Source organism: Mauremys mutica, chromosome 12 (assembly GCF_020497125.1).
Source record: "Mauremys mutica isolate MM-2020 ecotype Southern chromosome 12, ASM2049712v1, whole genome shotgun sequence".
NCBI lineage: Eukaryota > Metazoa > Chordata > Testudines > Geoemydidae > Mauremys > Mauremys mutica.
The window spans coordinates 77,484,269-77,512,169 of NC_059083.1; the positions used below are offsets into that span (position 1 = coordinate 77,484,269).

At 43.2% G+C, this 27,901-nt stretch overlaps 1 protein-coding gene and 1 long non-coding RNA gene across 4 annotated transcripts in view; one reads left to right on the forward strand and one right to left on the reverse strand.

Annotated features, from left to right (window-relative positions):
- Positions 1–7,082, forward strand: part of MAP2K6 (mitogen-activated protein kinase kinase 6) — an 84,978-nt gene extending 77,896 nt beyond the window's left edge. For all 3 annotated transcript variants that reach the window (XM_044982991.1, XM_044982990.1, XM_044982992.1), the window contains one exon: positions 6,749–7,082. Coding sequence is in view for 1 of the 3 variants with exons in the window: in XM_044982992.1 (XP_044838927.1) it covers positions 6,749–6,793 (45 nt within the window). In the remaining 2 variants the exon portion in view is untranslated. The remainder of the gene's footprint in view (positions 1–6,748) is intronic.
- A 14,593-nt stretch (positions 7,083–21,675) lies between these two features.
- Positions 21,676–27,373, reverse strand: LOC123346463. Its single transcript, XR_006572992.1, has 3 exons — positions 27,234–27,373; positions 26,292–26,361; positions 21,676–22,131 (listed from the first exon to the last, which is right to left on the reverse strand). It is a non-coding gene; the product is annotated as an uncharacterized LOC123346463 (long non-coding RNA).
- Between the last annotated feature and the right edge of the window lie 528 nt (positions 27,374–27,901).

Consider the following 27,901-nt stretch of genomic DNA (forward strand, 5'->3'; position numbering starts at 1 on the left):
ATAAATTGGCGTCACTCCCTTGATTTAGCTGGAGTGACGCTGATTTACTCCAGTTGAGACTCTGGCCCCCTTTGTATAAACAGCTGTTCTACAATAATAAAGATTAATGGGTGGAAATCTCCCCTGGAGTCACGTAAAGTAGCAAGTTCCACTCATTAATCTTTATTGCCGTGTTATGGCTGTTTATGTCTAAGGAATCTTGTCTCCCTGTTGTGCATATATATTTATATAGTGGGAGGGCTGGGGTGAGAAGTGCATATAAAAGAGACATAACTGACCTGATGTCCACATGTTTTATAGTCCGTACCTTCCTCCCCTACTTGATTGTTTCCTTGAAAGCTGTTAACTAGCAGCAAAGGAGCGGTTACAGAGCTTTGTCTGCACAGTTGGCCTTTTGCTCTGCTAAGAAATCCAGATTGTTTCTTGTGAAAAAAAGATTAGATCTCCCAGTTAATATTTCAGCTCAGCTTTTAGTGGAGCAGGTGGATAATAGGGAATTTGAGGAGTTCCGGCAGGCCAGCGCTCTGCGGAAGAACGGATGCAGTCGGACTGGCTCCCCCACACCACGAGGGGAAGAAACGGCTGCCGTTGAGGTCGCCCCAGTAGACAGATGTGTTTCTCTAGTTGAAAGAGCACTTACCAACCCCTGCAATGCCACGCAATAAAGCCAGTTGATTTCACTTAGGAGAATGTCTGCCCCTTTCCCAGTGAGGTTCTTTTGATTCCCAAAACTGTTGCCTTTGCCAGTTGTTGACTGAGTTTTTATTGTGGACATGGCCAGGACACCGTTGTATTGGAACTATGGGCAGACGGCTGCTGTGCAATGCCTGGTCGCACAAACCCTCTCTAGTAAAAAAATGTTTCCAGTAGTGGTACCGAAAGAAACCTTCCCGGAAAGCCAAGCGGCAGAATGACCTTCAGCACTGGCAGTCTGAGGAGCGAGAGCTCAGTTGTGGTCCTGATGCCTTCCCTTTGCCCATCTCAAATGCTGACGTTGATGCTTTCCTTGAACATCGTCGAGGAGAGACAAAGTGGTGTTGCGACATGTGAGCAGCAGCGAAGATGTTCAGCAAAGGATGGTTCTTTAGTAGATTTCCCTTGGACCTCTGCCTTCTGTGCTGCATAAATGGAATGTAATCGACAGTGGAGGATGTGTGGGGAGGAGCACAGTTCCTGCATGCCAGCAGGCAGAGGAAGTACCAAGGAACTGGCCACAGTGCTGAACCTCCTATTTCCCTTCTGCTCCTGGTGGAAAACAGAGCATAAGAGCTCCCTGAGTATGCCCGTGGGGTTCATCCCATGTACCATAGGCTGCTTCAGCCACTAAGCAGCCCGGGAGGGAAGATAACTCCTTTCCCGGGTCCGGGGCACGTGGCCCAACTACACAAGTCCTCCCTTTGATACAAAAACATTTTGATGTTGCAAATACCGATTCCTACTGTACCCCCCTCTCATCGCCCCAAGACAGTCCCGGTGCAGGCCTGAGAGCAGAGAGCAGCAGAACCCCAAATAAAATCCAGAGGGAAAACTCTGCCAGCTAATTTATCCGTACCAGCTAATCCACGTCCCTGTGCATATCTGCTCCCTAGCCACGTTTGTCAGTGTGTTTCTGGGTCATGACTTTGGCAGCAGTACAAAGACGAGCGTAAAGGGAAGTTCTGCAAAGCTTAAATCATCCATGGGTGCACACCTCCGATGGGAGTCTACTAATAGCCGAGAGGTATGCCTGTGGCCCACTAATGCATGCCCCGGCTTGGCTTATTGCTATCAGAATGTAGCTCAATAAAATCCTTTCTAGAAATGGAGCGAGTCTGGATTTACACCAACAGAACGGAGATCTGAATCTGTCTCATCCACAGCCACACTGCAATGTGGACTGTGTTTACGTCCCAGAAGGATTTACGGGTTCCCTAAAACAATGTGGCAAAACTCCAGGGGTTGAGTGGTTCCATGAGGATAAGCAGGCAGAAGCTCAGAAGCTTCTTAAGTCCTCTGGAAGTAGTGATGGAAATCTCACAAGATCAGACGTCATTTGAAGATTTCCAATACATCGTGGGTTTGGCTGGAGCAGAAAAACCTTCTTATAGCTTCTCTGATTATATTTTGATATGTTACTTCCACTTCTGGCCCCAGCCAAACCCAGTAAGGACAGAATTGTGCAATTTTTAAATAGAAGGGGGGAAAAAGTGAACCAAGTTTTTTTGAAAAATGTCTTTTTGGTGAGCACCATAGGAAGGATTCAGGCCAGTTCTGATTATATCTCCTCCCTAATTGTTCACTTTTAGAAGGTGATAGTGGCCTTGAGTCTCATTTACACTAAGGTGCCTTCACTGTGCCAGAACAGTGTAAAGGCGCTTTAATATAAGTGTGATTTGGGCATTCAATCCTTTTGAAACTGGGTGGCCCCTGATATAGTTCAATCTCAGTGCTAGATTCTGTGATATGACTGTCCAGGTGTATTCTCTGCTCGCATGTACGCGGAAATGACACACACCAATTTGTGCCAGAAGACAACATGAGATAAGGACCAGAGTACATCTTGTGGCCACAATGTGGTGGTGAGAGCAGCCATCTTAGAATTAGGTTGGGAAGTTCTTTGACTTGTCCTATGCAGGTGGTCAGACTAAATGATCACAGTGGTCCCTTCTGGCCTAGTGATCTATGAGCAACTAGGCCCTACAGCCTCAGGATGAAATGGCTTGTGCCATCCCACTGGAAATAGAGATGATCTCTTCATACAGAAACCATGAGGAAAAGCCCAAGTTTCTGTCGGGTGCTTCGCTTCTTCTGATGACCGAGAGAGGAACAGGAGCATTGACTGCACTTTTGAAGTACAGATGTGCCATATAACTAACACTTGGCCCGTCCCTTGTATCGCACAGAGTATTAATGAAGGATAAGCTGCTACAGATTCAGATTGTTGTACGTACAGATTTATTTGTGAGGAAAGAGGGGGAGGAATTAGTCCTAACTGAAGGGAAGAGGGTTTGAAACAGACGACAACCCATCTGCCCGCTGTTCTGAAATTCTAAGGCTCAGAACCTCGGCTGATATACATCACCATTGCTCTGTTGATTTCAGTGAAGCTACAATGACTGAGGTCAGCTGAAGATCTGGGCACTGGACTGTTGTTTGGTTTTTGTGCTGGTAGAATGCATTTTCCCTAACTTAGCCAGTCCAGCCTTTCACTTACACATTTTTCTGTTACACTGTCAGGTGGATTTTGAAGTACTGTAAATACCAAAGGATGGGAACATTACGTTTCTTTCCTCAGTTAAGAGTGGTATTTTTTTTTCAACTAGAAGAACATTCAGCCATCCCTGAATTTGCAGAAACAGTCTCTTAAAGTTTTTAGTCCTTCTCAGTCCAGTCATGTATTTTGTTTCAGAAGAATACTGTGAAAAGATAGGAAGTACTAGATGTGAAAGGTATATTAAGGATCTACTATGAGCTGGCAGAGGGCAGCAGGAGAGTTAAAAGGTTACCTGCTGCTCATGGGGTAAACTTTGAAATAAACAGCAGTCAGAATCTCAGCTATTCAATCAGTTTCTAATTCTGCTTTCATGTACTCTGGTGTAAATGCAGAACTTTTCATCCAACACAGAGCACTCACTCCAGATTTAGACCCTAATTCTATCAGAGGACATTAATGTCAATGGCAGTAGAATTTGGCTCTAATTGTTGTAGATATATCTTACATAGCAAATGAATTTTCAAAGCTATGTCACCCTTTCATTATCTCTGAAGCTGTGAATCATGTGAATGGTGTTTTCAGTGACAACTGCCATTTTACTGATCAAGGTTGGCTGAAATATTCACAGCAACATCTTGAAAATCTTGAAACTTTGCATTTCGCTTCCCTTTGGTGAAATTAAATTAACTTTGAAAAAAAGGTGCTAAATTTTGTTTCTTGCACATTAGGAATAAACATGAACCCTTGCCAAGGGGGAAAAAAAATCTAGAAGTGACTGAAACTTTGAAATCAAGTGGTTTAAAAAAATTGGCCAAGATTGATTTTTTTTTTTGCATCGAAACAAATGAAATTTCAAATTTTCTGGCATTACAATCTGCTCTTTCCTGGGGTTGTGGGAAGTTTTGTGATGAAATTTCTAGAATCAGATAGAAGTCGGGTGGAAACTACTCTCTCTTGTTATTATTTATTCGTTTGTGGTAGCACCCAAAATGTACTAAAGAAAGCCATCGTCCCTGCCCCAAAATGCTTACCTATGTCTTTCTTTGTTAGCCTCTGACTGTTGAAATGGCAAATATCTATTGCTGGCTAATTAGTATTATAAATTATATTTGTTACAATTTGAAATTTAACTTGTTCTGCCCTGCAATTAGATGTGGGAATAAGAATCTTTTTGTTTACACCTTTTAATGGAAGGTCCTGGAAGTTTCTAAATAGATCTTGCAGCCAAAATAAAAACAATAGTAACACTAGATGAGAGAGAGTTCCAATTTGGGTGTAACAGTGACTTCAGAAACAGAGTGTCTGAGTTTAAGGCTCATGGAATCAGTAAATTCTGTGAGTATCATCACAGTGTGATTCACCAAAAGGGCCACTGGCAATTGCAAGGAAAGACCTTTTTAATTTTTTTTAAATGCCTGTAATTCTCCACCTGAAAAATAAAATCACTGATTTGCCATGGATTAAAGATGTTTGGTTGTCTAAGTCTTTGCTTGACTTGGTTGCTCCATGCCTTTACATGTCAAATTTGCACGGAGCATTTCAATCTTTCTTTTTAACTCTTGGCCAATGAGACAGTCACTCGATGTCAATCAAACGTTATGATTATTGTGTTATGAGGTCATAGGCCACCCAGGGACTCGGAGGGCCAAATTCTGCCTGCGTGATACATCTTCATTGATGTCAGCAGACATAGCGCACACATTCCAAAGGCAGGATATAGCCACCAAACACCTTGCACCGTGTCCTTGGGATATTCCATGGCAAGGATCGGCTGCCAGAATTAGGCTCTGGTAGTTAATCCTATTCTGAATTGAGAGATAGTGGGTGACTTCTTAGGGCTTGATTCTGCAAGCCATGCCAAGAGTAGACCCACTGCAATCAGCAGCTATTAAATCAGTAAGCCCTGTGGCCTGGTAGGGTGAAACATGCACCCGCTTGCATTCCTCATGTGTTATATAGAGGACAGAACTGGTGTGCAGTCTTTGGATGATGGAACGGTAGAGTAACTAATTGAGTGCTCATTCCTGCTCTTCAACAAAATTCCCTGTGAAGTCGGTGCAAATCTTGTTCTTTATATTTCCCTCCTGCCATTTGTAAAGGTGCCTTTCTCCTTTGCTGGTATGAAAACCTCACTGGCCTTTCTGCCAAGAGAAGTCTCTGCGTCTCTCTTTTAATTTCTTGCGTTGGTTTTTCTGTGAACAAATGCTGGGAAGTGGGTTGCAGAATATGGAACTCCTTAGAAGTAAGGATCTCAGAAGGACGTGGGTATAAACGTTTTCATGCATCTGAAGTGAACTTTAAGCAAACGTCTGGCCCCGGTTTAATTTCTGCTTTTCCAATACCGTTTGGGAGAAAATGGAGTTATCAAGTCAGGTAATAAACTTTGTGTCTTTCTGCTTCAAAATGTACAAGTAACCTGTCTTAAAGTGAATACAATAGCTGTACTAAGCCAGAAGAGAGAGTGTGTGTGGGGAGGTGCGGGGGACATTATATCTGCAATTTAGGAGATTTTAAAACAGTACGAGAGATTTTAAAAAATGTAAAATATTTATTTATCGTTGAAAGTACATCAAACTGCATTTTCATCCATCTTTTCATTGCTCTTTGTTTGTTTTATTTACTGAGTCTTTGCCTGCCTGTTTCCCCTGCGGTGTGTTTTCCCACTGCTGCTTACCAGCTCCTAACCTTAGATGCCCTTATAAGAATACATGAGCTGGTAACATAGGCTATATGATGAATATATAAAATCCGTGGCTGATCCAAAGCTCTTATGTCAAGATAGATGAAAATGGTTGAAAAGGACATAGAAATATATTGAGAGGCCGGGCAATTTGGCTAGAAAGCTTAATTTTCACTTCCTTGCATTGGTTAGGTAGCTCTTCCCTACTGAAAAACAAAACAACCCAAACCATAATGTAGGCCCCGCTCCAATTCCTGTTGTCTTTTGTGGGAGTTGGATTAGGCTGAGATATTGCAAGCGTTCAAGTGTTTTCCAGGCAATCTGTACATCTTCATGCCGTATTGTATTTCTCTTCGGTGTGTGATCTGCCACAGCCAGTTACTGTGAACAAGTGTTAGGGATATGGTTTGCAAAAAAAAAATGCTGCCAGATTTGGGCCATATGCCTGTTAATGCGAATTCACCGTTATAAAGATTCCTCCAAACTTCTGCATTAAGAGTATTTTAAAGTAAAAGTCCTCCTAGCGCGTGCATGTTTGTTTCATCCCAAACTGTGGGGTTTCTAGAATTAGAAAGATGATCAACAGTCAGAAGCTGACATTAGAACCAGCTGTGTGACTGTATGTGTGCTTTAATTTAATATTGTTGGGGTTTTTTATTAAACAATTTATGGATCAGCGTTCTGTTGGATTGAGGACATGGGTGAAACATTGGAACAGTTGTTCTTTAAATCACTACTGTCTGTCCTCCCTCCCCTCCACCCCCGCCATCCCTATCCCCAACACTTCAATAAATTAAAATGGGAGAATATATTTTTACTTGAAAAAAACTGCTAACAGGAGAGGAACTCTACTACACTCTGGTCTTATTTCTCAGGATATTCATAGGTTTAACACTGCTGCTGAGAGAAGAGGGGAATAATACCTTTTTGAAACTTCAACCACTGTAACCATTTTCCAGACATGTGTTTGTTAAACTTGGCACGGTGTGTGTGTACAGCTCAATGTCGTGTTCAACCATCAAATGATTCAGACAACTGCTTGGAAGGAAAAAACAAAAACAACAAGAACCTCTTTGCTGAGACTTTTCATAACCACATGTGAACTGGTGGTATGGGATTAAATATTCAAAAAGCTGGGCTTCTTTCTAACAATGGTATGTCAGTCGAGTTCAGAAAATGTACAAAAGAATAAAGGAAATTTTTAAAAGGTGCTGTCTCTATGTATTAATCGGGGGAAATATCTGTAGGGGATACTTACAGTAGCTACTCTGGACATTTTCAGTATTGCTTTTGTCAGATTGTGAAAGGATCCACTTGAGTCAAAAATCATATTACAATTTACTCCTAATAATGTATTATCGATTATTAAATCCCCCAGAAGAATGTTAAAGCTCTAATATATGTTTTCACTGATTCTGCTGTTTGTTTTCACTGTTCAAGCTGAGTGAAGTTCAGAAAGGAAAGGGACAACTCAGATTCCCTTCCGATTCAAGGTTGTTTGCAGTCAGCCCCACTTTCCGACTCTCGCACGCTACCCCACCGTTGCAATGTTTAAGTGAGAGGCTTTGGGGTTAGCAGACGGGGGCACTGGATTAGCAGTCAGGAGACCTGTAGTAAAAAAACCGGCCTCTTTGACATTAATGGGAGTGTTGTCATTCCCTTCACTGGGGGTCAGAATTTCACACTTGGGTTCCATTCATGGCTCCACCAGTGATTCTCAGGGTGACCTTGAGCAAGTCACTTCACTTCTCTGAGCTTCTGTTTGCCTAACAAACGAAACCCCCCTAAATTTGGTGCCTAAACTACATGACATTGTAACCTGAGTGAGCTTGATTTCACTGGGAGTTAAGGGCCTTGGGGTATGTCTATATTATGCATCAAGCCCAGACTTCTCTGATTCAGGTTGGAACCCAAGCCATGCTTCTGTCCACAAACAAATCAGTCTGACTCAACTCAACAAGCACTCAGGACCCGGGTCCTAGGATTCCGCTGCAGAGGATGGGTCAAGGCCCAAATCCCACTGAGAGTTGGGTCCAACCCCTGTCATTTTGCAGTGTGGACACAGGTCAAGCCTCATACATGAGTCAGATGGTCTGTGTAGTGCTGTATGGATGTGTTAACACAGCTGATGTTGTGACGGCCAAGACTATAACAGGGTTCAAAAAAGAACTACATAAATTCAGGGAGAACAGGTCCATCAATGGCTATTAGCCAGGATGGGCAGGGATGGTGTCCCTAGCCTCTCTTTGCCACAAGCTGGGAATGGGCGACGGGATGGATCACTTGATGATAACCTGTTCATTCCCTCTGGGGCACCTGGCATTGGCCACTGTTGGAAGACAGGATACTGGGCTAGATGGACCTTTGCTCTGACCCAGTGTGGCTGTTTTTATGACTGAGACATCCAGGTCCAGCACTTGTAAACCCAGGTTTCCAATTCAGTGTGGATGCTCAGGCACAGGCTTGGAAACAGCGAGTCCACAAATCCAGGTGCCACAGACCTGGGTTTACAGGGCACTGTAGACATTCCCTACATTCTTTTGAGGATCTGGGCCACAAGGCTTCAAAATGAAAACAAAAATAGGCATCCTAAAGGTCTATTTAACAGTGGCATTTGCAGTAATGGAAATGCAATGGGCATATTACCAATCTAGTATTACTGAGCTCTTGTGATAGCGCTGGCTCAAACTAGGCAGATTTTGTTAAGTGTTAATTATTATTTTTTGTGTTTCTGATTTTAAACTGTAAATCCCAAATTTTTGTCAAAGCCAATTTTCATTTCTATTTTCTTAGAATATGTCAAGCAGCATTTTGCTTGAATAAGGAGTGCAGGGTTGGATCCTAAAGAAACATGCAATAGCACCCGTCCGTGTGAAAATAAAAGAACCCTTTCTATTCATGTTACACTCACAGAAAATGATATACAAACGCCAGCAGCTGACTCTGCAGTCACCGTTAACTAACAAGCACTGACTCCAGAGCTCTGCTGCTGATGCTTTAAAGAAAGAACTCAACAAAAATAGCCAGGTTCATTTACCAACCTGTAGACAGGAAAGGAATCAACATTCATAGCATGGAAAAAGATGCAATGGGCAAGGAATGAACATTTTCAGATTGCAACAAGAATGTTATGATATCCAGATCCCACTATAGATGTCTGGGAAAGGAGATGTAAGATATATACAGTTGTTTGTGGGACTCCTAAGCACAACAGCTGCTGTTTCTATATCTGTTGTGTTCGGTGTGTGTATATGTATATCTATTTAAAGGGAGACATTTATTCTAAGATTTGATCAACTCTAGCTGTACTAAGTATAATAAGATCATTTACACATCAGTGCATTTCTTTTTATTTGAGCTTTATCTCATGTAATCAGTTTCTAACATAAACCCATTTTTATCACTGAAGTGCCCCAATACTTTATAAGATGTAGCTAGAACACGCCCGAGGTGCCAAAAGCAAGTTTACAGAGCCTCTTTGTCATCAGTTACAATACATCAGTTCTTGCTGTGTGCTTCCTATCAATTTTAAAAGCTCCAAGATGGAAAATAAATAAATAGCAAAGAGTAAGAGTACAGACTAGCTGCTAACTCTTTGAAAGACTAGATACATATCCACCTTCAGGATAGCATTGGAATATAGACAAGGGACAATAATACAAGTCACACTGGGTTTTTTTAAGATAATTATTTTAGTTGGCAAAGTGGCAGTCGTTCTCTCTGTCTCATCATCTATATAATAGAGTATTTCATCGGGAGGGGGGAATTGTATGCACAACAACTCCCTACACTATAACAGCTAAGACTGCAGTTTTAAATAAAATAAAGGATGGCAAAAGCTAAAATACCTACTAGCAAAAGCTGGGACTCAGGAAATCACTGAAGCACGTGCTGAAATCCATCCTTGCTCAAGAGAACAGCATTTAAACATGTGCCCGACTTAAATTATGTGCCCAGGCAACAGTCCTGCTTTCCTGAGTATGGGCTGAAATCAACTCCCTCCCACTGCACATAAGTAGAATGGCCAAACACTGGTTAGATTGCTAGGGACGGGGGGGTTTAAAGTGCTAGGTGCTGCATTAACTCTCCTCCCGTGAACATCAATGGCCACAAAGTTAAGCGGGAACAGAATTAGGCCAATACTTAGTGCTTTGTAAATCCCACTCCCAACGCAGCTGCATAGCACCATTGAATTTCCTAGTAAACAGCTGCTTCCTAGAGGCATGGGATTTTGTAAGTTATTTGGGACAGGGACTCTTTTTGTTAAGTGTCTATACTGCACCTAGCACTGTGGGGCATTGGTTCATGACTGGAGCTTGTAGGTGCTACTACACTTATATTTACTATTAGTAGTTGTAGTTATCACAGGGCATGGCTACACTTGCAGATGTAGAGTGTTGTGAGTTAAACCAGCCTTCGGAGAGCGCAGTAGGGAAAGCGCTGCAGTCTGTCCACACTGACAGCTGCTTGCGCACTAGCGTGGCCACATTTGTGGCACTTGCAGCAGCACTGGGAGTGGTGCATTATGGGCAGCTATCCCAGCATGCAAGTAACTGCAACATGCTTTTCAAATGGGGTGGGGGGTGGAATGTGACAGGGAGTGTGTTGTGTGTATGTGGGTGGGAGAGAGAGTGGGTTTTTGGGAGGCTGAGAGCACATCAGCATTCTGTCTTGTAAGTTCAGACAGCAGCAGACCCCCGCACCGCCGCTTCTCTCTTTCACACACAGCATTCCACAGTAATGGCTTGCATGCTGGCTGTCAGAAACGGAGCTTTGAAAGGGCATTTCCGCATTCCTACAGGAGTTCAAAACATTGACAAGAGTGGTCACTTGACTTAAGGGGATTATGGGACATTTCCGGAGGCAGATCAGAGCACAGTAATGCAACACCTCGTCCACTCTGACACCCATGCGTTGTAGCCAAGGCGCAGCAAACATTATTCCTCTCACCGAGGTGGAGTACCAGCAGCGCTGTAGCCGCGGAGACAGAGCGCTCTACGTGCCTTGCCAGTGTGGATGGGGAGTGAGCTAGGGTGCCTGGGTCTCCTTTATTGTGCTGTAACTCGCAAGTGTAACCAAGCCCCCAGTGTCTGCAATGCACTCCCTCTAGAAAAGGCTGGAGAGTGGGACTTCTAGCTGGCGTGTGTGTATTACACAGGGTCACCAAGAGTCATTTAAATTACTTTGCTCCACACCCTCGTGATCTGTTGCCGAGAACTTTCAGGATCCAAAATGTCCTTCCTATTGTGAGGTGGGTCAAGCTGTCACAGGCTGTTTGGAGACTGATGAGGCCTGAATGAGGTGATGTCATAACAGTAATAAAAGGCCTCTCCGTTGCAAAGGAGTCAAGAAACAAACACATTGGCAACGAGTAGAAGTTATTAAAATGAATGGAGAGATTTACTGGGAATGTTTTTTTCACTAGATTACCAAGTACTGTCTCACAAAACTAGAAAACTTCTTCAAATTCCAATATTCCAAAGGACACCACTCTTTGATGAATGGTATTTTCCATTGCCCATATCACAAAGAGGTCCCCCGCTGTTGCAGAATTCATAGCAGGAATTCGTAACTTCCATTCATCTTTGAATGCTGGCCCTTATGTGTATTCCACAAGTGGCTATGCACCCACACCATGCACCTGAGTTCAGAGATATCTGGCAAATAATGTCCGTTGGTCCACGCATGCTCAGGTCTCCTCATGCTCCGAACCGAGGGCATAAGGGGTGGGGGGGGGACCGACGCCTCTCCAGTTCCATCTTACCACTGCATGGCACCATGTATTTTCCATATTTAAATGGGGATTGCATTCATCTTTTTAACTCTCTATATAATTTTAACTATATTTCCTCCATGAATGGAGCCCTGGCCGTTTACATAAGATGAGGATCTGGTTCTATGGATTTATAATATGGGGTAACAGGACCACACTTCTTTCTTGGAGTCCTCATGTATTCTTCCCTCCAACGACTTCTCAAGCAAAATCATACCACAGTTAGCCCCAGCTCCAGGAGCTTCTAATCCCTCTTAGCAGTTTTTCTTTTCTTTTCCCATTTAGGTTTACTAATCATGGGATGAGAGTAATATTTTCCTTCAAAATGCAAACATTCCAAATCAAACATCCAACAATTCCTGTTTCACTGCACCCTGCCACAGGATGTGCTGCAGGCTAACTTTGCTTCTTCCAACAATCCTGCAGTGTCCTTTGGAAAATTTAGCAATGACAACTTGAATTTGTGAACTAATTTATATTGATTCATTTGCATGTTACTCCCTACATTGCCAAAAAAAGATCCTCTCAAATTTGGCTCCAGTTGTTTCTGCTCCCTACAATTACCTCTAACATTTTCAGTAATAAAGCTGAAACTGTTATTTTTTTAAAACAAATTCTCCACACTTTTGGGTTAAATTCATGCTTGCTAATTTTTGATATTCGTTGCTCTCATTCTAAGTTATGCAGCTCTAAGTGCTATGTTTCATAGGAACACGTTGCAGTCTCTATAGATTGTATTTGTTCATTTCACGAACTACAGAGATCTGGTTTTGGTTTGATATGCATGCAAAATTCCCACGAGTGTTAGGAGACTAGACGGACTCTAATTTCTTTCATAAAAGATCATGCATGGCTACAGGTTGTTTTAAACACAAATTATTACTTTTAATATGCTTCTGATACTTGCAACTTTTTTTCAAAAATCAAAACAAAATAAGCCTTATAAAATTACCACGTGTTAACAAATTATTAACAGGAAGCAGTTTCAAGAGAGCTTGCTGATTGTTTAAATACATCAAAGTGTTATCAAGTGCTATACACATCAAAGTGTTATCGTGAACTCAGAAAAAAAATCCCTCTTGAAGGAATCATTACTAAAGCATTTCGTATACAGATTACTTCAGACTTCATCATTCTGATTCTCAGCTAAGGTTATGAGATGAAAGCCAAGATTCCTTGATTAAGATCAGATGGCTTGTGGTGAGAAGGAATCTAGATGACTTAACTGGAAGGATTAAACCCAAGTCTTTTGGCTTCCATTTGGCTGTTTTATAAATTGAACTACTAGGCCATCTAGCTGGGCTATGTTTCTCCTGGTCATGAGTGTGTGATGTTAGAGACTTGGGTTTGCAATATCAGACAGGTGATCAGTATTAACAAGCCAGAGGCCCTGGGTGAGAAGAATAGCCACAGTATTACTATAGGCTAAAATTAGGTCCCTAAACTCCTCTTAATGGACCTACCTGCTTAGGGACAACCGCCTGCTTGGCCTCTGTTGAGTGTGGTTAAGCCGGGGGGAGTGTTTACTAGTACATCTATGTCTCTGCAGGGTTTGGCTTTTTTTAAACTGGCTGAAAACGTTGCCATCAGGCAGACATGCTGTATCTCTGCCTATGGAAGCTCAAGTACAGTCTGCCCTTCCAAAAGCTCAGCCCATTTTCGAGTGATGGCTGTCCAAGAAAGTCTGCAAATTCAGAGCGAGTCAGGGCTTTTCATCGGCTCAAGATCATGAGTGCTTTGACCCAGCGCCATCCAATCTGGACTTTTCACATACCAAACTCAACTTTATTGTCTTCCCTTCTTGGCTCGTGGGGAGGTGTGGACCCTAATGTTGATTCTGGTATTTTCTCTCTCTTTACACTTTAGTTCCAGAGAGATGAGCAATTTAGAAACACAAGGGTAAGGCTTGTGACTGGCATTTTATATTTAAAGCCACACCCTTTAAACATGCTCACAGGCACATCTAAAGGGTTGATCTTTTATTGTCCTGACCTTTAATTTTATAACCTCAGTTGAAATCAGGCATGAAAATAAAACTCACAGGTTTAGCCTGTCTGTTTTTTTTTTTGTTTTTTTTGGCACAGCCATTATCATCTTATTTTTTCCCCTTCCATCCTCATTTTAGTTCTTTCTCCCTCATTTTTCCTTACTTATTCTACCTCTCAGATTGTATTCTCTTTGTCATATATACATTTGTTCAGCCTGCCCAGATTCCGTCTTTACATGAACATTACCTGACTCTTGCCTTTTAAGATGTCCTCACTTCCCTTTCCAAACTCATCTCTTCCACCCATGTTACCCTGCAAGAGATAAGATGTGGTATGTGTATGTGTAGTAATGATAAGTATGATATCATAATCTGAGCAGGATGCTCAGGTTCTAGTCACAGCTCTGCTGCCACTGACTCACTCTGGAAGCCTAGTCAGGTCATTTTAGCTCTCTCTGCCTCAGTGTGCCCATCTGTAAAACGGGGATACAAATCCTTCTCTCTTCCTTTGTGAAACTTCGGTAATGAACAGTTGCAAAATGCTCTTTGAGTCTCAGATGAAAAGCTCTACTAGAGCGCAACTTATTATTAGAGACCAGGGAATGTTACTGGACTGCTATCAAGTCATTGTCGACAACTTCTCTGCAGGGAAAAACTTAGGCACAGCCAACAAGAACACGCAGTGTATTTTGAAATTGTGCATTTGATTATTTTGGCTTTCATCTTCCGGTAAGTGGATCCACTGCCATGTGAACTGCGTGGTCTCAGAAAGCACACATCATCCAGTCAGCTTGGATGGAAATAAATCTCCAAAGACAAACAATAAAATAGCCACCTGAGATCACCAGGGGATCGGCGATGAAAATGATTTCCTATCCCCTGCTATTTCACCCGTCAAACACTGGCCTTTTCCCAGGGGAGAGCCAAATGAGTGCTTAGGAGAAACATGTGATGTGTAAATTACGTAGGTATCATCATACATGGATTTCTAAGGTTTCCACGTATTGCAGAGAACAGTGAGGGTCTGCCTAGAAGAAATAAGCCTAATAAAAATATATAACTATTGGACAATGAAATTAGTGCCACACAAAGGGGGTGTACTGACAACCCAAGGGATACTACTTATCACTTTCTCCATCTGTAAGGTGGGGATAATGACATCAACCTCCTTTGTAAAGTGCTTTGAGCTCTGCTGATGAAGTGTGCCGTATCAGAGCTAGGTCTTAGTGTTATTATTCTTGGGTAACATACAGCATAGAAAACTGAAAGGCAGGCTTCCACCACGCTCCTTTGCCAATGTATCCCAGCCTGACCGACCTGGAGGAGTCACCTCTAAGCTGCTACTTCTAACATAGTCTGCCAAAACCTCTTTCACGTTGTCATAATATCATCAAGCTCAACACAGAGCAAAGGTGACTCAGAATTAGTGGCCTAGAAGCTCTGTATCGTACTATCTCCTCATGGGCCATCCAGTCCCCAGAGTGCACAATGGGATATCCGCAACCAGTGTATTTGGACACTGTGGCCTTGTCTACACTGTGCAGCAAGACGCATTAGAAGGGTGGGATTTCTAATGCCCATCAATGTGCTGCATGCTAACTGGCCTGTTTAGACCCTGCTGGTGTGCACTGAAGGTTTCCTAGTGCATGTTGCCTGGTGCTAGCAAGTAGAAGGGAAGATAGCTGGAGGCTAGACTGCATTAGTGAGTATATAAAGACAACACTGTCAATTTGAACACACAAGCAGAATATGTTCTGCAAACAGGATTATTCTCATAAGGCCCAAGTTTTGTGCAACAGTGACGTGTCATTAACGATTGCCTTGTTTTACTTTTGCAAGCTCTTTTTAACACCCACAATGCTACTCCAGGTAAATACATGATTTTTACTTTCAAAAAACTTCCCAGAGTTGTTGGCTTAACATTGCACTTACTACTTCCCCACTGATAATATTTTAGGATGGTTCTATTAATGTAGCATTTTGTTTATAACTTTAACAAATTGTTTCAATAATGCTCTTTAATAACAAACAACATTAATGGTGCTGCATGAAAAACTACAATAACAGCGTGTTGTTGCTATGGAAGAAATAAGCTAATGCAGATTTAATTTTTGGAATCTGCAAGATTAATATAAACAACAGTGATGTGAAAAATGGTGCTAGATTGAAAATTCCTCAGATCACGGACTTGGTTCTCCTGCGTGTTTGTACAGTGCAATGCAGAGCTGTGGTTTGGTGCTATATAAATAATCTAAAGTATATTAAAATCTGTGAAAAATACCTAAGTAGGTTTTATTTTTAAAAACGAATTGCTATTTTTGTTAAACTAACCTCCTACAAAATCCTTGTGAGTTCAAACAAAACGCAAAGATATACTTCTAAAATAATATACAACTTTGGCCAAATCTCACATTGAAGGTACCAGGAAATATTCCAAATTAACATTTGTAACCATGAAATTGGAAAGTTTTGCATTTTATTTTGAATTTGGGAACATGGTCAGATTTTGGCACACCTCCCCCCCCCAAAAAAAACCAAAAAAACCTACCCACTACCTATGAAATTTCCTGGTTGTTTGAAAATGGGAACACTTCTGAGTGAAACAGTCATAATTTTTTGTGAAAACCTCCACCTTCACAAATTTAAAATTTTCTTCAGTCAAAGATCAATATAGGAAGAATAATTTTTGCATCTTTTGATGAGAAATCTGACATTTCACAAAATAATTGTAAAACACACACACACACCAAAATTGGTTATAGCATGGGCCAGTATGAAATTTACTAATATTTTAAATGAAATTTTATGAAAAATTAGCAATTTCATACAACACTGCTTAAAATATGTGTGACGTCTGTGCTTATCCTATTTAACTATGCATACTTGTCCCATGTTCATGTGTGAACATGTTTCTGAAATAGAGGTATTATATAAAGCATTTGTAAATATATTGACTAGAGCTGGTTGAAACAAAGGGGGAGATTTTTCCATATAAAATAATTCTCCCCTTTATAAAAAAATTCAAAATATAGTATTGGTCAAAAAACGCTGAAAAAAATTCATCAAAACTTTTCCCTGTTTTTCCCCCGAATTTTGAAATTTGAAAAATTTCAACCAACTCTACTATTTAATAACTGATTAGTTTTGACCAGGTGAAGCACTTTTGTGCCTCACGATGGCACCTAACTCTCTTCAGCTGTCTGCTGGACAAAGGACAATTTCTAAAATTCTTCATAATAGTAGAGTATTCAATTGATGGAATAGCAAAGAGCATTCATTAGTCAATCTTCCTATGTGGAACCCTTTCTTCCTAAAAAGCATCTAAAATCACAGCTTGCTACACCCATTTATGGAGATTATACCTTTTGGGCCTGAAACTGCCAACATTTGCATGAGTAGATCTCACTCACATGAGAAATGCATTGATTGTTGGAGTAAACATTTGCAGGGTAAGGTCCACAGCCTGCAAGATAGTGTCTCCTTAACAGTATAGTCTCTTATGATCTGTGTGACTTTTCTGAGGAGGGCTACAGCTAATGGTAATTTGTGTTCTCCTGTGAGAACATCAAGTCATCTACTCAACCTTCTCTGTGGGGATCAGACAGGAGAATGTTGGCCTGGAAGAATAACACATCAGACTTGGAAGCATTTTGAGCATCAGTGCAGGGAATATTTCAAAAGGTGACCAAAAGGGGGGTGTTCTCATTTGAGCAGCTCTCATAAGTTCCAAGCTTCCAGTTCTAAAGGCACCTGCTGGGAGACTTCTACATCCTCTCAGTCATTTCACAATGGCTGGCCTTCATGAAATGTGCAGTTATATGTGGACAGCAACCCAAAGCTGTCATCTCTTTGGGGAGAAAACGTTGCACATAACTGTATGCTGCTAAGGGGCACATTGGGGACCATCTTGGAACAAATATGATGAGATGATGCATCTTTAATTCTTATCTACAATATTCCTGTGCCACATGTGTGTCATGCTGATCCTGGAGTGACAGTCTGTTCCCATCAAGAACACAGCCACCACAGTAGCCCTCCCCAGGACTTAAAAACGAAACTAGAGCATTAACCAGAGTTAAGTCTGAGGGTCAATTTAGTTAATATGTTTGAGGTGCTTGAAAGAGGGAAAACTTTATAATTGCTAAGGATTACATCAAACCTCACAAAGAGTAGGAGCAAGAGGAGCTGTATGAGGTGCCGATTTCTAGGTTTTGCTAATTGGCATTAGTAGAATATGTTTAATGTTGGAGTCAAATGATAGCTAGAAGAGGCAGATTGACAGAGCCAGTCTTCTCCCTAAAAATGAAGGGGCAAAAAGAGAGGTAGCATAGATTGATGGGTAGGCAGCATTTCCAGGGGAGTGCCCTCAGCTTCGGCAGTGGGCTTATGCCACTGACATTACAGCTAAGCATTAACTAGACCACATAACATTGGGCTGGCTTATTTAAGCCACATACTGCATTTAGCTAGATGCAAATAATGGATTGTTTTAAACGTTGAGCCACCCTTGACTCAGCAGTTCCTTAACTACGGGCTAAGAAAACAAATATTGTTCTCCAGCGTTTTCAATAGCTCAGTATTTTTAATCTCTAGTAAGTGCATCGATTGGAAAGAGCCTCCACTTAAAATAAAACCAGTGAAGACAATTGTTGTGTGAGCACATGGAGTGATTGCTTTAAAATAGTTCTACAGAGCCCTCACCATGCTGCAGCTCAATTATTCTAATAGAAGTTGATCCCTGACAATGCAAATGACGTCACTGTTAGTTAACAAAGCAGAGAGTGTGTAAAAAGCAATACTGACAGAGATGGCAATTTCCTGTAATTGCCCCGGACCAAATTCACAGTGTAGGCAGGGAGCTGTGCCGCCTGAAAATACCCTCGTCAGGAGGGAGAGAGAGACGTGGTTCCACCCCAGAGAGATGACAGCTGGGGTACTGCAAGCCTGAGAGTGGGTGCCCTTGCTGGACCATAGAGGGGAAATACAGATGCAGTTGCCCTGAACTGTGACACCAACTCAACAACTCTATGTAAACTTCAACTAGCAGCAATGTACCCCCAGACTACAAGTATGCCTATATTTTGGTTTAAGCATCCTCCACTAAATAGATTCCCAATGTGACTACATCTGAATCAAAGGAGTTGCACCAGGGCTGCTGCTGGCCCTCTATTTCTTACTGAGTGTGTCATTTCAAATATAAATATAGTCATGTTCCTAATTTCCACTGAATTTGACTTATGTAATCCGTAGCAATCTTGTATGAGTCAGAATTTTGCTGAATAGGTGTTATATGAATAACACAATTCTCTAACTCGTCTGTCTTGTTAGCGCTTGTGTGTTAAACGAACAAAAAAAACCTGCCTAAATTATTCCTGATTGACACCTGTCCACTTCCTTCTGCAAACTGGAGCTCCTGCGCACTTAGCACGCTACACTTCTACTGCAGATCTTTCTCCTACTGTGCTGCATGCCTCTATCTATATTCCACAACACCACTGATTTCCTTAGCTCTTTCCCCTCTCTGTACATTTTTCATGGAGCCCCTATGATAGGAATGCCCTTTATAGCCCCACATTCCTCATTCATAGCCATGCATAATGCCATCAAGCAGTGAATGTGTAATATATGAGTATATAATATTTATTTTCATTTATACATTCATTTAAAAAACTAAACTCTCTCTGCATTCCCTAGCAGGTGTGTATATTGTCAAGATGCATACTTTTGGAGATAAGATAAAGAAGCATCTCAATAGAGTTAAAAGTTCTTTCAGCAACTATCATGGGTTCTTTCTCCACTGAAAGAAGTCAAATTATTTCCTGCAACACCCCACCTGGGGCTAAATAGCCCATGCGATGTGCTTGGTGTCAGTCTCTAAATGGCTGACAATGCCTAAACTCAAAAGCTCTCTGTCTGCGCCTTTAAACTAACTAAAAACCCCAAACAGTAACTGCTTAATGGCACTGTTTAAGCAAAAGTCCTCATCTGGCCCTATAGTTCTGGGCTAGTAACAAGGAGTACCTCTCCACCCTGAACCTCACCCAGCACTGTCTCCAGAGGCCACAGGCAAGCCTTCTTAAATGGCCTGCTGGCTCTCTATTGGTCAGTGTCACTTCCTGGCCCTTCTAGGCCTCTGGAGGACTAAATCTCTTTGGTAGCCTGACACAAACAGATTTTCAGGGGTGTCAATTCAGAGGTGACCTGGGAGACCCTGTCACTGTTCTATTCTTTCTTTCCTTTACAAACAGAAGACCCTTAATAATGGCATAAGAGTCACATTTTAGCATTGTTCAGCAATGAAAGGAGCCTGGGTTATAACTGAGAATTGAGGTTTCTGTGTTAAGAGGCAAGGTGCAAAACAGCTCTTAGTATCTTTATTATGTGTATTGCAGGAGTGCCTAAAAGGCCCCAATCAGATATTGGGAAACTATTGTACTAGGAGCTGTACACATATAATGAAAGTCCCTGGCTCAGAGGTACATCAGGGGCGGGCAAACTTTTTGGCCTGAGGGCTGCATCGGGTTTCATAAATTGTATGGAGGGCCGGTTAGGGGAGAGGGTTGTGGCCCAGCCCCCACCTCCTATCTGACCCTCCCCCGGACTCCTGCCTCATCCAACCCCCCTTGTTCCCTGATGGCCCCTCTGGGACTCCTGCCCCATCCACCCCCGCCTGCTCCCTGTCCCCTGACTGCCCTCAGACCCCCGATCCCCTATCCAACCCCTCCTCTCATTTCTGACGGCCCCCCTGGGATCCTTGCCCCATCCAACCACCCCTTCTCCCTGTTCCCTGACTGCCCCTGCCCCTATTCAACTCCGTTTCCCCCCCAACCACCATCCACACCCCTGCCCCCTGACCACCCCCCCGAACTCCCTGCCCTCTATCCAACCCCCCCTGCTCCCTGACCCCTTACTGCGCTGCCTGGAGCACCGGTGGCTGGCGGTGCTACAGCTGCCGCCGCCGCCACCACGCAGCATGAAGCACCGGGTCAGGCCAGGCTCTGCAGCTGCGCTGCCCCAGGAGCTCACAGCCCCACCGCCCAGAGCATTGCGCCAGCAATGGAGCCAGCAAGCTGAGGCTGCAGGGGGAGAGGGGACAGCAGGGGAGGGGCCGGGGTGAGCCTCCCAGACCAAGAGCTAGAGGGCCGGGCAGGATGATCCCATGGGCCGGATGTGGCCCACGGGCCATAGTTTTCCCACCCCTAGTTTACATAGATGCTGTGCAGAGGAAAAGACATCTAGATTTGAAGCCATTCATCTTTAGACTGCAGGTTCAAATAAAACCTGGATTGAAAGTGGCTTAAAGCTGTTATCAGATAGGTAATTGATACGCTTAGCCTACAAAAAAGTCACCACTGCAGCTAGCAGAAATTCAAACCATATTTTGGGCAGTCGCAGCAGAAAGGCCCAGGAAGAAGTGGCATGGAGAATTAATTACCCTCTCGCCCCTAGACATAGTCCTACTGGCTCATAGATGGAGGACATTGATTTGAGAGTGGAGAAGTTCTCACTTGACTGTACTGCACCTCTTGGATGGATAAAAAGAGAACAGAATTATAATGCACTGCATCAGCTCCATGTCCGTACCCAGTCTCCACTGTGATTGCCAAGGTGTGAGAGAGCTAATGAGAAGAGAAGCAGAGCAAAGACTGAAGGTTGCAGGATGGGTGGCTACGAAGAAAAATATTTACCATCACAAGGAAAAGTGACGCCTGCGCAGGGGCACTGGAGAGAGCAATATGACTGGGTATGGTCCACATTTAATCCCAATTTTGTGTGCTGTTACTTGTGATGACACACAGAGTGTCAATACCTTTGTCTTATCAAGGACAGACTAAATTGATACCAAACATTTAAGCTGGTGGGGAAAAGTCTCTCCATCCAAAGAATCTAAATTTACCATTGTGTTAACAATTCTGTAAGACTTTTTGGCAGCTCCTAATGGAAATTTCAGAAGCAGATGGAAAAATTTGGAGACATATAGGACACATGAGCCTGTAACATCCATATTTATTTTCTCAGTGGGAGGGGAGGCTGTGGTTTTGTGATGCCTTTCATTTTGTTTCCCCCTTTCTTTTAGATTCTAGAAAAAGCAAGAGAGAAAATGGACAAATTATATACACAGGCGTTTTCAGTGGATATTGCCCTCATGTAGTCTGTCTGTCTGGACTCTCCATAGACTTCAACAGAAAGCTCCATCCAAGGCAAGGAAGGCGTGTGCTGTGGTGGCTAGATCAGGCTCTGTAACGTTGCGGAATGGGCTCACCACTTGAGCTCGGCCCCAGGGTATTGGGCAGGTTTGGACTCGGGTGGCTAGCCTGAGCCGCTGACCTGCCATTAGCTATTTGTAGCCTGCTAGCTCAAGCAGAGCTATCACGTATGTCTGCCCACGTTGAGAGAGACGCTGCCAGTTGCAGTGTAGACGCACCCTCAGTGGCCCAGTCAAAGCCTTTAAGTATAATGGACATTCCTGGGCCTCCTGGTGGCAACAGCTATCCTGGCTGGGGAGAAAAAAGGCATCTTTTATTATAGAACCAGTGAGTGAGTCCAGTGCGAAAAGCAATTACAGTTCAGAATTCCTTTCACTGTAGGAGCTCCCAGAATGCTGCCCTGGGAATAACGGGTATTGCTTTCCCTTAAAGCACACGCAAGCTGCAGGAAGAAGATTTGAGTGAATGGGACATCTTGCCCCTCCACTATCTGATTAGCTAATGGGAAAAAGTGGGACATGAGTCACTCATTGTCTCCATAGATTGGCAACAGCATAAGAAGCCTTTGTATTGCATGACACCAGGTCAAATATGGCCCAGTTTAAACATAGCCACTATTGGTGATGGCTACTGTCACCAGTTGATGAAAGGCAATGGCTTTTAGTTATTGGATCATGGAAGCTACGTGGATCATGGAAATTCTGAACTTCCTGATGGCCCGGCTGTTAGCCTACGTTTACTCAGTCAAGTCACATTTTCCCATACATCCTTTTATGGCTCTGTCAGAGGTGATGTTCCGGTGCTGAATGGACAGCTCCAGATAACCTTTGGACCCCCATTTTCCAATTTTGCATTATTGCAAAGCAAATAAATAGCCGGAAGTGTAATAGAGTCATTTTTTGGCTATGTGAATTGTGTCTATTCTTGCTACGGAAAAACACCATGGAACAGACGTCTTCTCCCTTAATGAGGTTAGTACAAGGGGATCACATTACTTTTTTCCAATGTTGTCCCAGCAGCTGGGGCATACAGGCCCAGATTCAGCAAAGTACGTATGTACACACCTAACTTTAAGCACATGAATAGTCTCGCTGAAATTACAGCACCTGGTGTTAAAACAAAGAACAAAGGGCTTGGTCCTGAGAAGCAGTGTACCTGCAACCCATAGCAAAGCCCTTCGCTACATTGTTACTGGTTTTCCTCTTCATCTTTTGGTAAGCGGATCATGTCCTAGGAGGAGCCATATGCAGTTGAGAGGCAAAAGCCCATATTGTTAAACATACTGATCAGTTGTTTGGAACGAAAACCATCATGCATCATTGCACAAACAGGACATCTCAATGCAAGCAAAAGCTCATCACACTGCATTTATGAAACATCTGTATGGAATCAGTAGCCCGTGGTAGTCTACCCCTTGAACATCTGTAGGGAACAAGAAGCCCACAGCGTTACATCCACTGTATACAATTGAAATGCTTAATTTAGTAACATTTTTCTCAGAATCCTCTAGAGTGTTAGTAGTAATGTAGATACAGAAACATGTTTGTCTGTAGCTTGTGAATCATAAGTTGACAAAGCCCCTTGCCTTTCAGTCACACTCATGTTCCAGGGAATGAGTTTTTGCCCCAGGCCCATACAGTCCTGGAGTTCCATACTAAGAGTATTCTCATTACCTCAACACAGGGGCTACAAAGTAAAGGATATGAGGTTGGGTTCTTCTGCGTTCCCCCCACCCTTTATAAAAACTCTGGTGCATTTACACTATGGTGGCAGAGACGATGAATTATTTTTCAAGGGATTCACATAGGGCTCTATCCTCTGCCATGTGCTGAACTCCCATTGATGTCAGTGGGAGCTGCACACTCGGATGGTCATAGGGATCAAAAAACCCATTCAAACATGCTCACCATAAGGGTAAAGCTCCCACTGACTTCAATAGGGACAGAATTTCACCTCAGAAAGGGAAGATCCCAACAGTTCTAACAGTGAAATTCCAGCACTGGATGGCAATATGGTCCATCTAGGCTCATCCACCTTTCTAATAGCCATGCCTTAGGTTGTTGTTTTCTTGTGCGCTAACTCTTTTTCAAAATATACTCAGAGTAGCAGGGTCTATTGCTGCCTTTGAAAGCCCATTTCATGCCACACCTCCTATATTGTTGTAATTCTTCAGCCTTGCATATAACCCTTGTAGCTATAGCCCCTTGTCCCTTTGTTTAAATTTCCATATAATTATAAACCTTCAGCCCTTTCTCATCTCGGGTCTACTCTTTTCTGTCCCTTTTCCAAACCTTCAGTGCCCTTTTTGTAGTCCAGTAAAGGGCAATCCAACGACTACACTAAATCTAACATTACATCCACTAGGGAAGGATCTTATCTTCAGTCAACCAAGTGTGAGTTTTTTAAAGCATGCAGCCAAGGAACCTATTGTTTTCCTCCACTACACAGTGTGGAGGGGAACATGAACATGGACGGGGAGCTCAGGAGAAAGATGGAGTAGCGATGTGGCACACTCTATCCTGTCCCCAGGGTTGTGGCACTGCCTATGGATAAACAATATGTATTAGGGGATCTGTGGGGTGATGAAGTTTGGGCTCCCTGGCTGCAGATAGCATGTTCCTCTAAGAAGCTCACAAAGAGTGAAATCCTGGCCCCTGCAAAGGATGAAATAATGGCAAAACTCCCAATGGCTTCCAAGATTTTGCCCAATGTTTCCAATGGAAATCCCAGAACAGTGCTAAAGACATCTAGCATCTTGTTTCAACTCCTCTTTCTCCCACTTCAGAGGAAGACCTATTGTGCATCCATGGAAACAAATGGCAACCTAGCCACCAACTAGCCATGCGGCTAGACAGAGGGACAAGTTGGGTCCCCCAAAATCCATGGCTCTCCCAAAATCCCAATTCTTCACGGGTCTCCAGAGTTCACAGGTCCATGCCTCATCACTGCAACCGATCCCAGTCTGCAAGAGGATGAAAATCCTGTTGTTTTTCATGGGTGAGGATTTTACATTTTTTCCCCTTCTCTGAATTTCGGCTCAAACAGGAATGCTCTGACCTAACGCGTGAAACTACCGATAGTTTGATGTTACAAAATGCATTCCGCCTGGGGACTGTTGGCCTGCACATGGGCGCTGGTGGCAGTAGCTCAGAGTTTTGCTTCCAGAAAGGTTGTCAACTGACCTTTGCAAAGTGCTACTGAAAACCAGGCTAAAGGAATAGAACAGAAGGAATGGTGCCAAAAAGTCATGATTTTCAAGTGCCCACATGGGGGCAGCATAGACATATGTCCGCAGCATGTGCTGCAAGGTAACTAGACAAAAGGATTCTTTTAAAGAGAACTTTATAGGCATAGACATGTCCCATCAAAGCCCCTTAGGACGTAAAGCAACATGAGCCTCCCAACACTTGGAAAAAGGGTAGGTTGGGTGCTCAGTGGATCAAGAGGCTAATCAAGAGGCTGATTAGAGTTACACCAAATTAGTACCTCCTCATCATTCAAAACCACCCTTCCCCTCTCCTCCGGAAACACGAGGAGATAAAAGGAAACTAGGGAGAGGACAAAGACAGTTTGGACGGGCAGTGGAGTCTCTTCAGTGGAGCACTGATGGCTTCCTCACCTCCTCAAGACAGGCTAAGGAACATAATGCTCAGTAATCTGCTGTCTGCTTGTCTTTGCTAACTAGCCCGGTTGTAAGGAAGAAACGCAACAGGGACTTGTGAATCCATCTCCCTGCAGCTACAACTCTGTGAATGCCCTTCTAATCACCTGACCTCCAGCTGCACCCACTGGGCCTTTCTACCCAATTCTGGAAGGTGGAAGGGAGATAAAAATCAGGGACAAGCTCATTCGGTGAGAAACTCCTTTGCGCCAAACTCAAACCTGTCTTTAGCAACCCCAGGCAAAGCTGTGGTGACTAAATAGGCCTCCTTCAACTAACTAAGCTCTATGGGGACATCTAACCTTAAAGGCATCTGCCTCCGAGAGGCTTTCTGAAGTGCAGGTTTCATAATTCAATGGCACACGTTCAGTTTTACGCAACAATAGACTTGCTGGTGCTAATGCTAAGACAACTAACCTTACAGCATTCGAGTCCAGTCTATACCGCGCCTGCCCCAAGTTTCATGAAACCCAGGCTTTCCTAGGAGTATTTACAAAGATTTGTTAGACTATTTATGGAAGAGCTTTTATGACACCTGATTTCTAGGTTCCCCCTGTCCCAGCAGGAAGCATTCAATTTTCTAACCAAGGATGAGATAAGCACCCAAGATTAAAATCATTCTGGCTTCTTGGCTCCTCTAGAATATTTTCCCTTTAACCTGAGATTTAGAATCATTCAGATTAAAGGCTTGAATAATGGAGGCTTAGGTAGCAATGCGGCACAATGCTCCCAAATATACTCTAAAGAGCCCTTGAGGCAAAACTATTTGGGAAATGCTGTGCGTTAATACCTCGCTGAATATCGGTACAGATGACTGAAAGTTCAGTGCGCTTTCTTTCCGCCAGCAAAAAGTGCCGTGTCTGAAACAAAAGAAAAAATCATAATTGTTTTATAGAATTGTTTAATGCTCCTATGGAATTTAATAATCATTAATAATTTACCATCACAGTAGTGTCCGGAGGCCCCAGTCTGGCATCAGGGCCTCAGTTTACTTGGCACTGCACAGACATGTAATAAAAAATAAAAGACAGTCTCTATCCCAAAGAATTTACAATCCAAATCGAGAATTATATCCCAGCCATAGCATTCCAGAGGGATATTAAAAAAACAAAACAAAACATAGAGAGGATCTCATCCTTTAATAGATTCCATAGGTATTTTAGAGTCATTCCTATAGAAACCTATGACATTTGTATAGAGGCGTACAGGATTCGTGCAAATTAAATTCGATAGCCATTTCCATGAGGGCAGGAAGTGAGGTACCCCAAATCACCAGTCACTTTTGAAAATCTTGGCCTTATTGGAAAGGTGCCTTGCAAGCATCGCAACACTCCTGAGAGGGAGGAAATGTCATTACCCCCACATTATTACCTCCCCTTTTAACAGTCCTGCCTAGAGCAAGGAATGTCAGGGCTGGTAGCACAGGAGTGCATCCCAGGTTTCAGAGAATGCCAGAGTCAATGATGGGAACGTTTGTATGTGCTGCACAAGAGAGGAGCACGTTCTCCTTCGTGCAACATGACAGTCCCAGCTCCAATGACTGCTTGTTCCTGGAGACATTGCTTCACTAGCCATTGTCTCTTCGGGGAGAGACTTCCTATAGCCAGGGGATGTCCGTTTAACCAGATGCCCTTATGTGCTGTTGGGGGTTGATGTTGTTTTAAAGGAACAACCTCTGAGCTCTACACAGGTCTAAATCTGTAGCTCAGAACATCCCCATTTTTGTTCTTACCATAATCAGACATTTTAATTTTCTCCAGATTTCTAGATTTCATAGAAACTTCCAAATAGCACCCAAATCATCACGACAGGAAGGATGGTGTGACGAAGTGGGAATGTTCTTAATGTTTTCTCTGAATACTGTGTGGGTGCCTCAGCTTCCTCTATGCCTTTCTCAAGTATCTAGGTGGTGGGATAAGGGGGTGTGATTGTTGCAGAGCCCGAGAGGGCCAGTGTGATGCTGTCTGCACAGAGAATGGCCGACACCCTGTCTCCTGGCAACTGATGGCCTGGGCCCCTCCCCTGCAAAGGTGCCAACTGAAGGTGTTGGAGAACAAAGAGATCAGGTGACTTCCTGGTCTGGGAAAGAGACCAAGGCCAGAGGAGGGGCTGGAGAGTTTCAGTTTGGAACTGGCTGGGGAAATGGAGCCCCAGTGCTGGAGTCTAAGCTCCCCGCCCCCTAAGATGGACCTGACTGAGGGGGTCCTGTTGCCTGTACCTACAAGCTCTGTTTTGGACTGTGTTCCTGTCGTCTAATAAACCTCTGTTTTACTGGCTGGCTGAGAGTCACGGTGAATTGCAGGAAGTGGGGAGTGCAGGGCCCTGACTTCCCCACACTCGGTGACAGTAGTCCTGTGGCTCAAGCACTGGCCTGTGACTCAACAGAGCTGGGTTCAATTT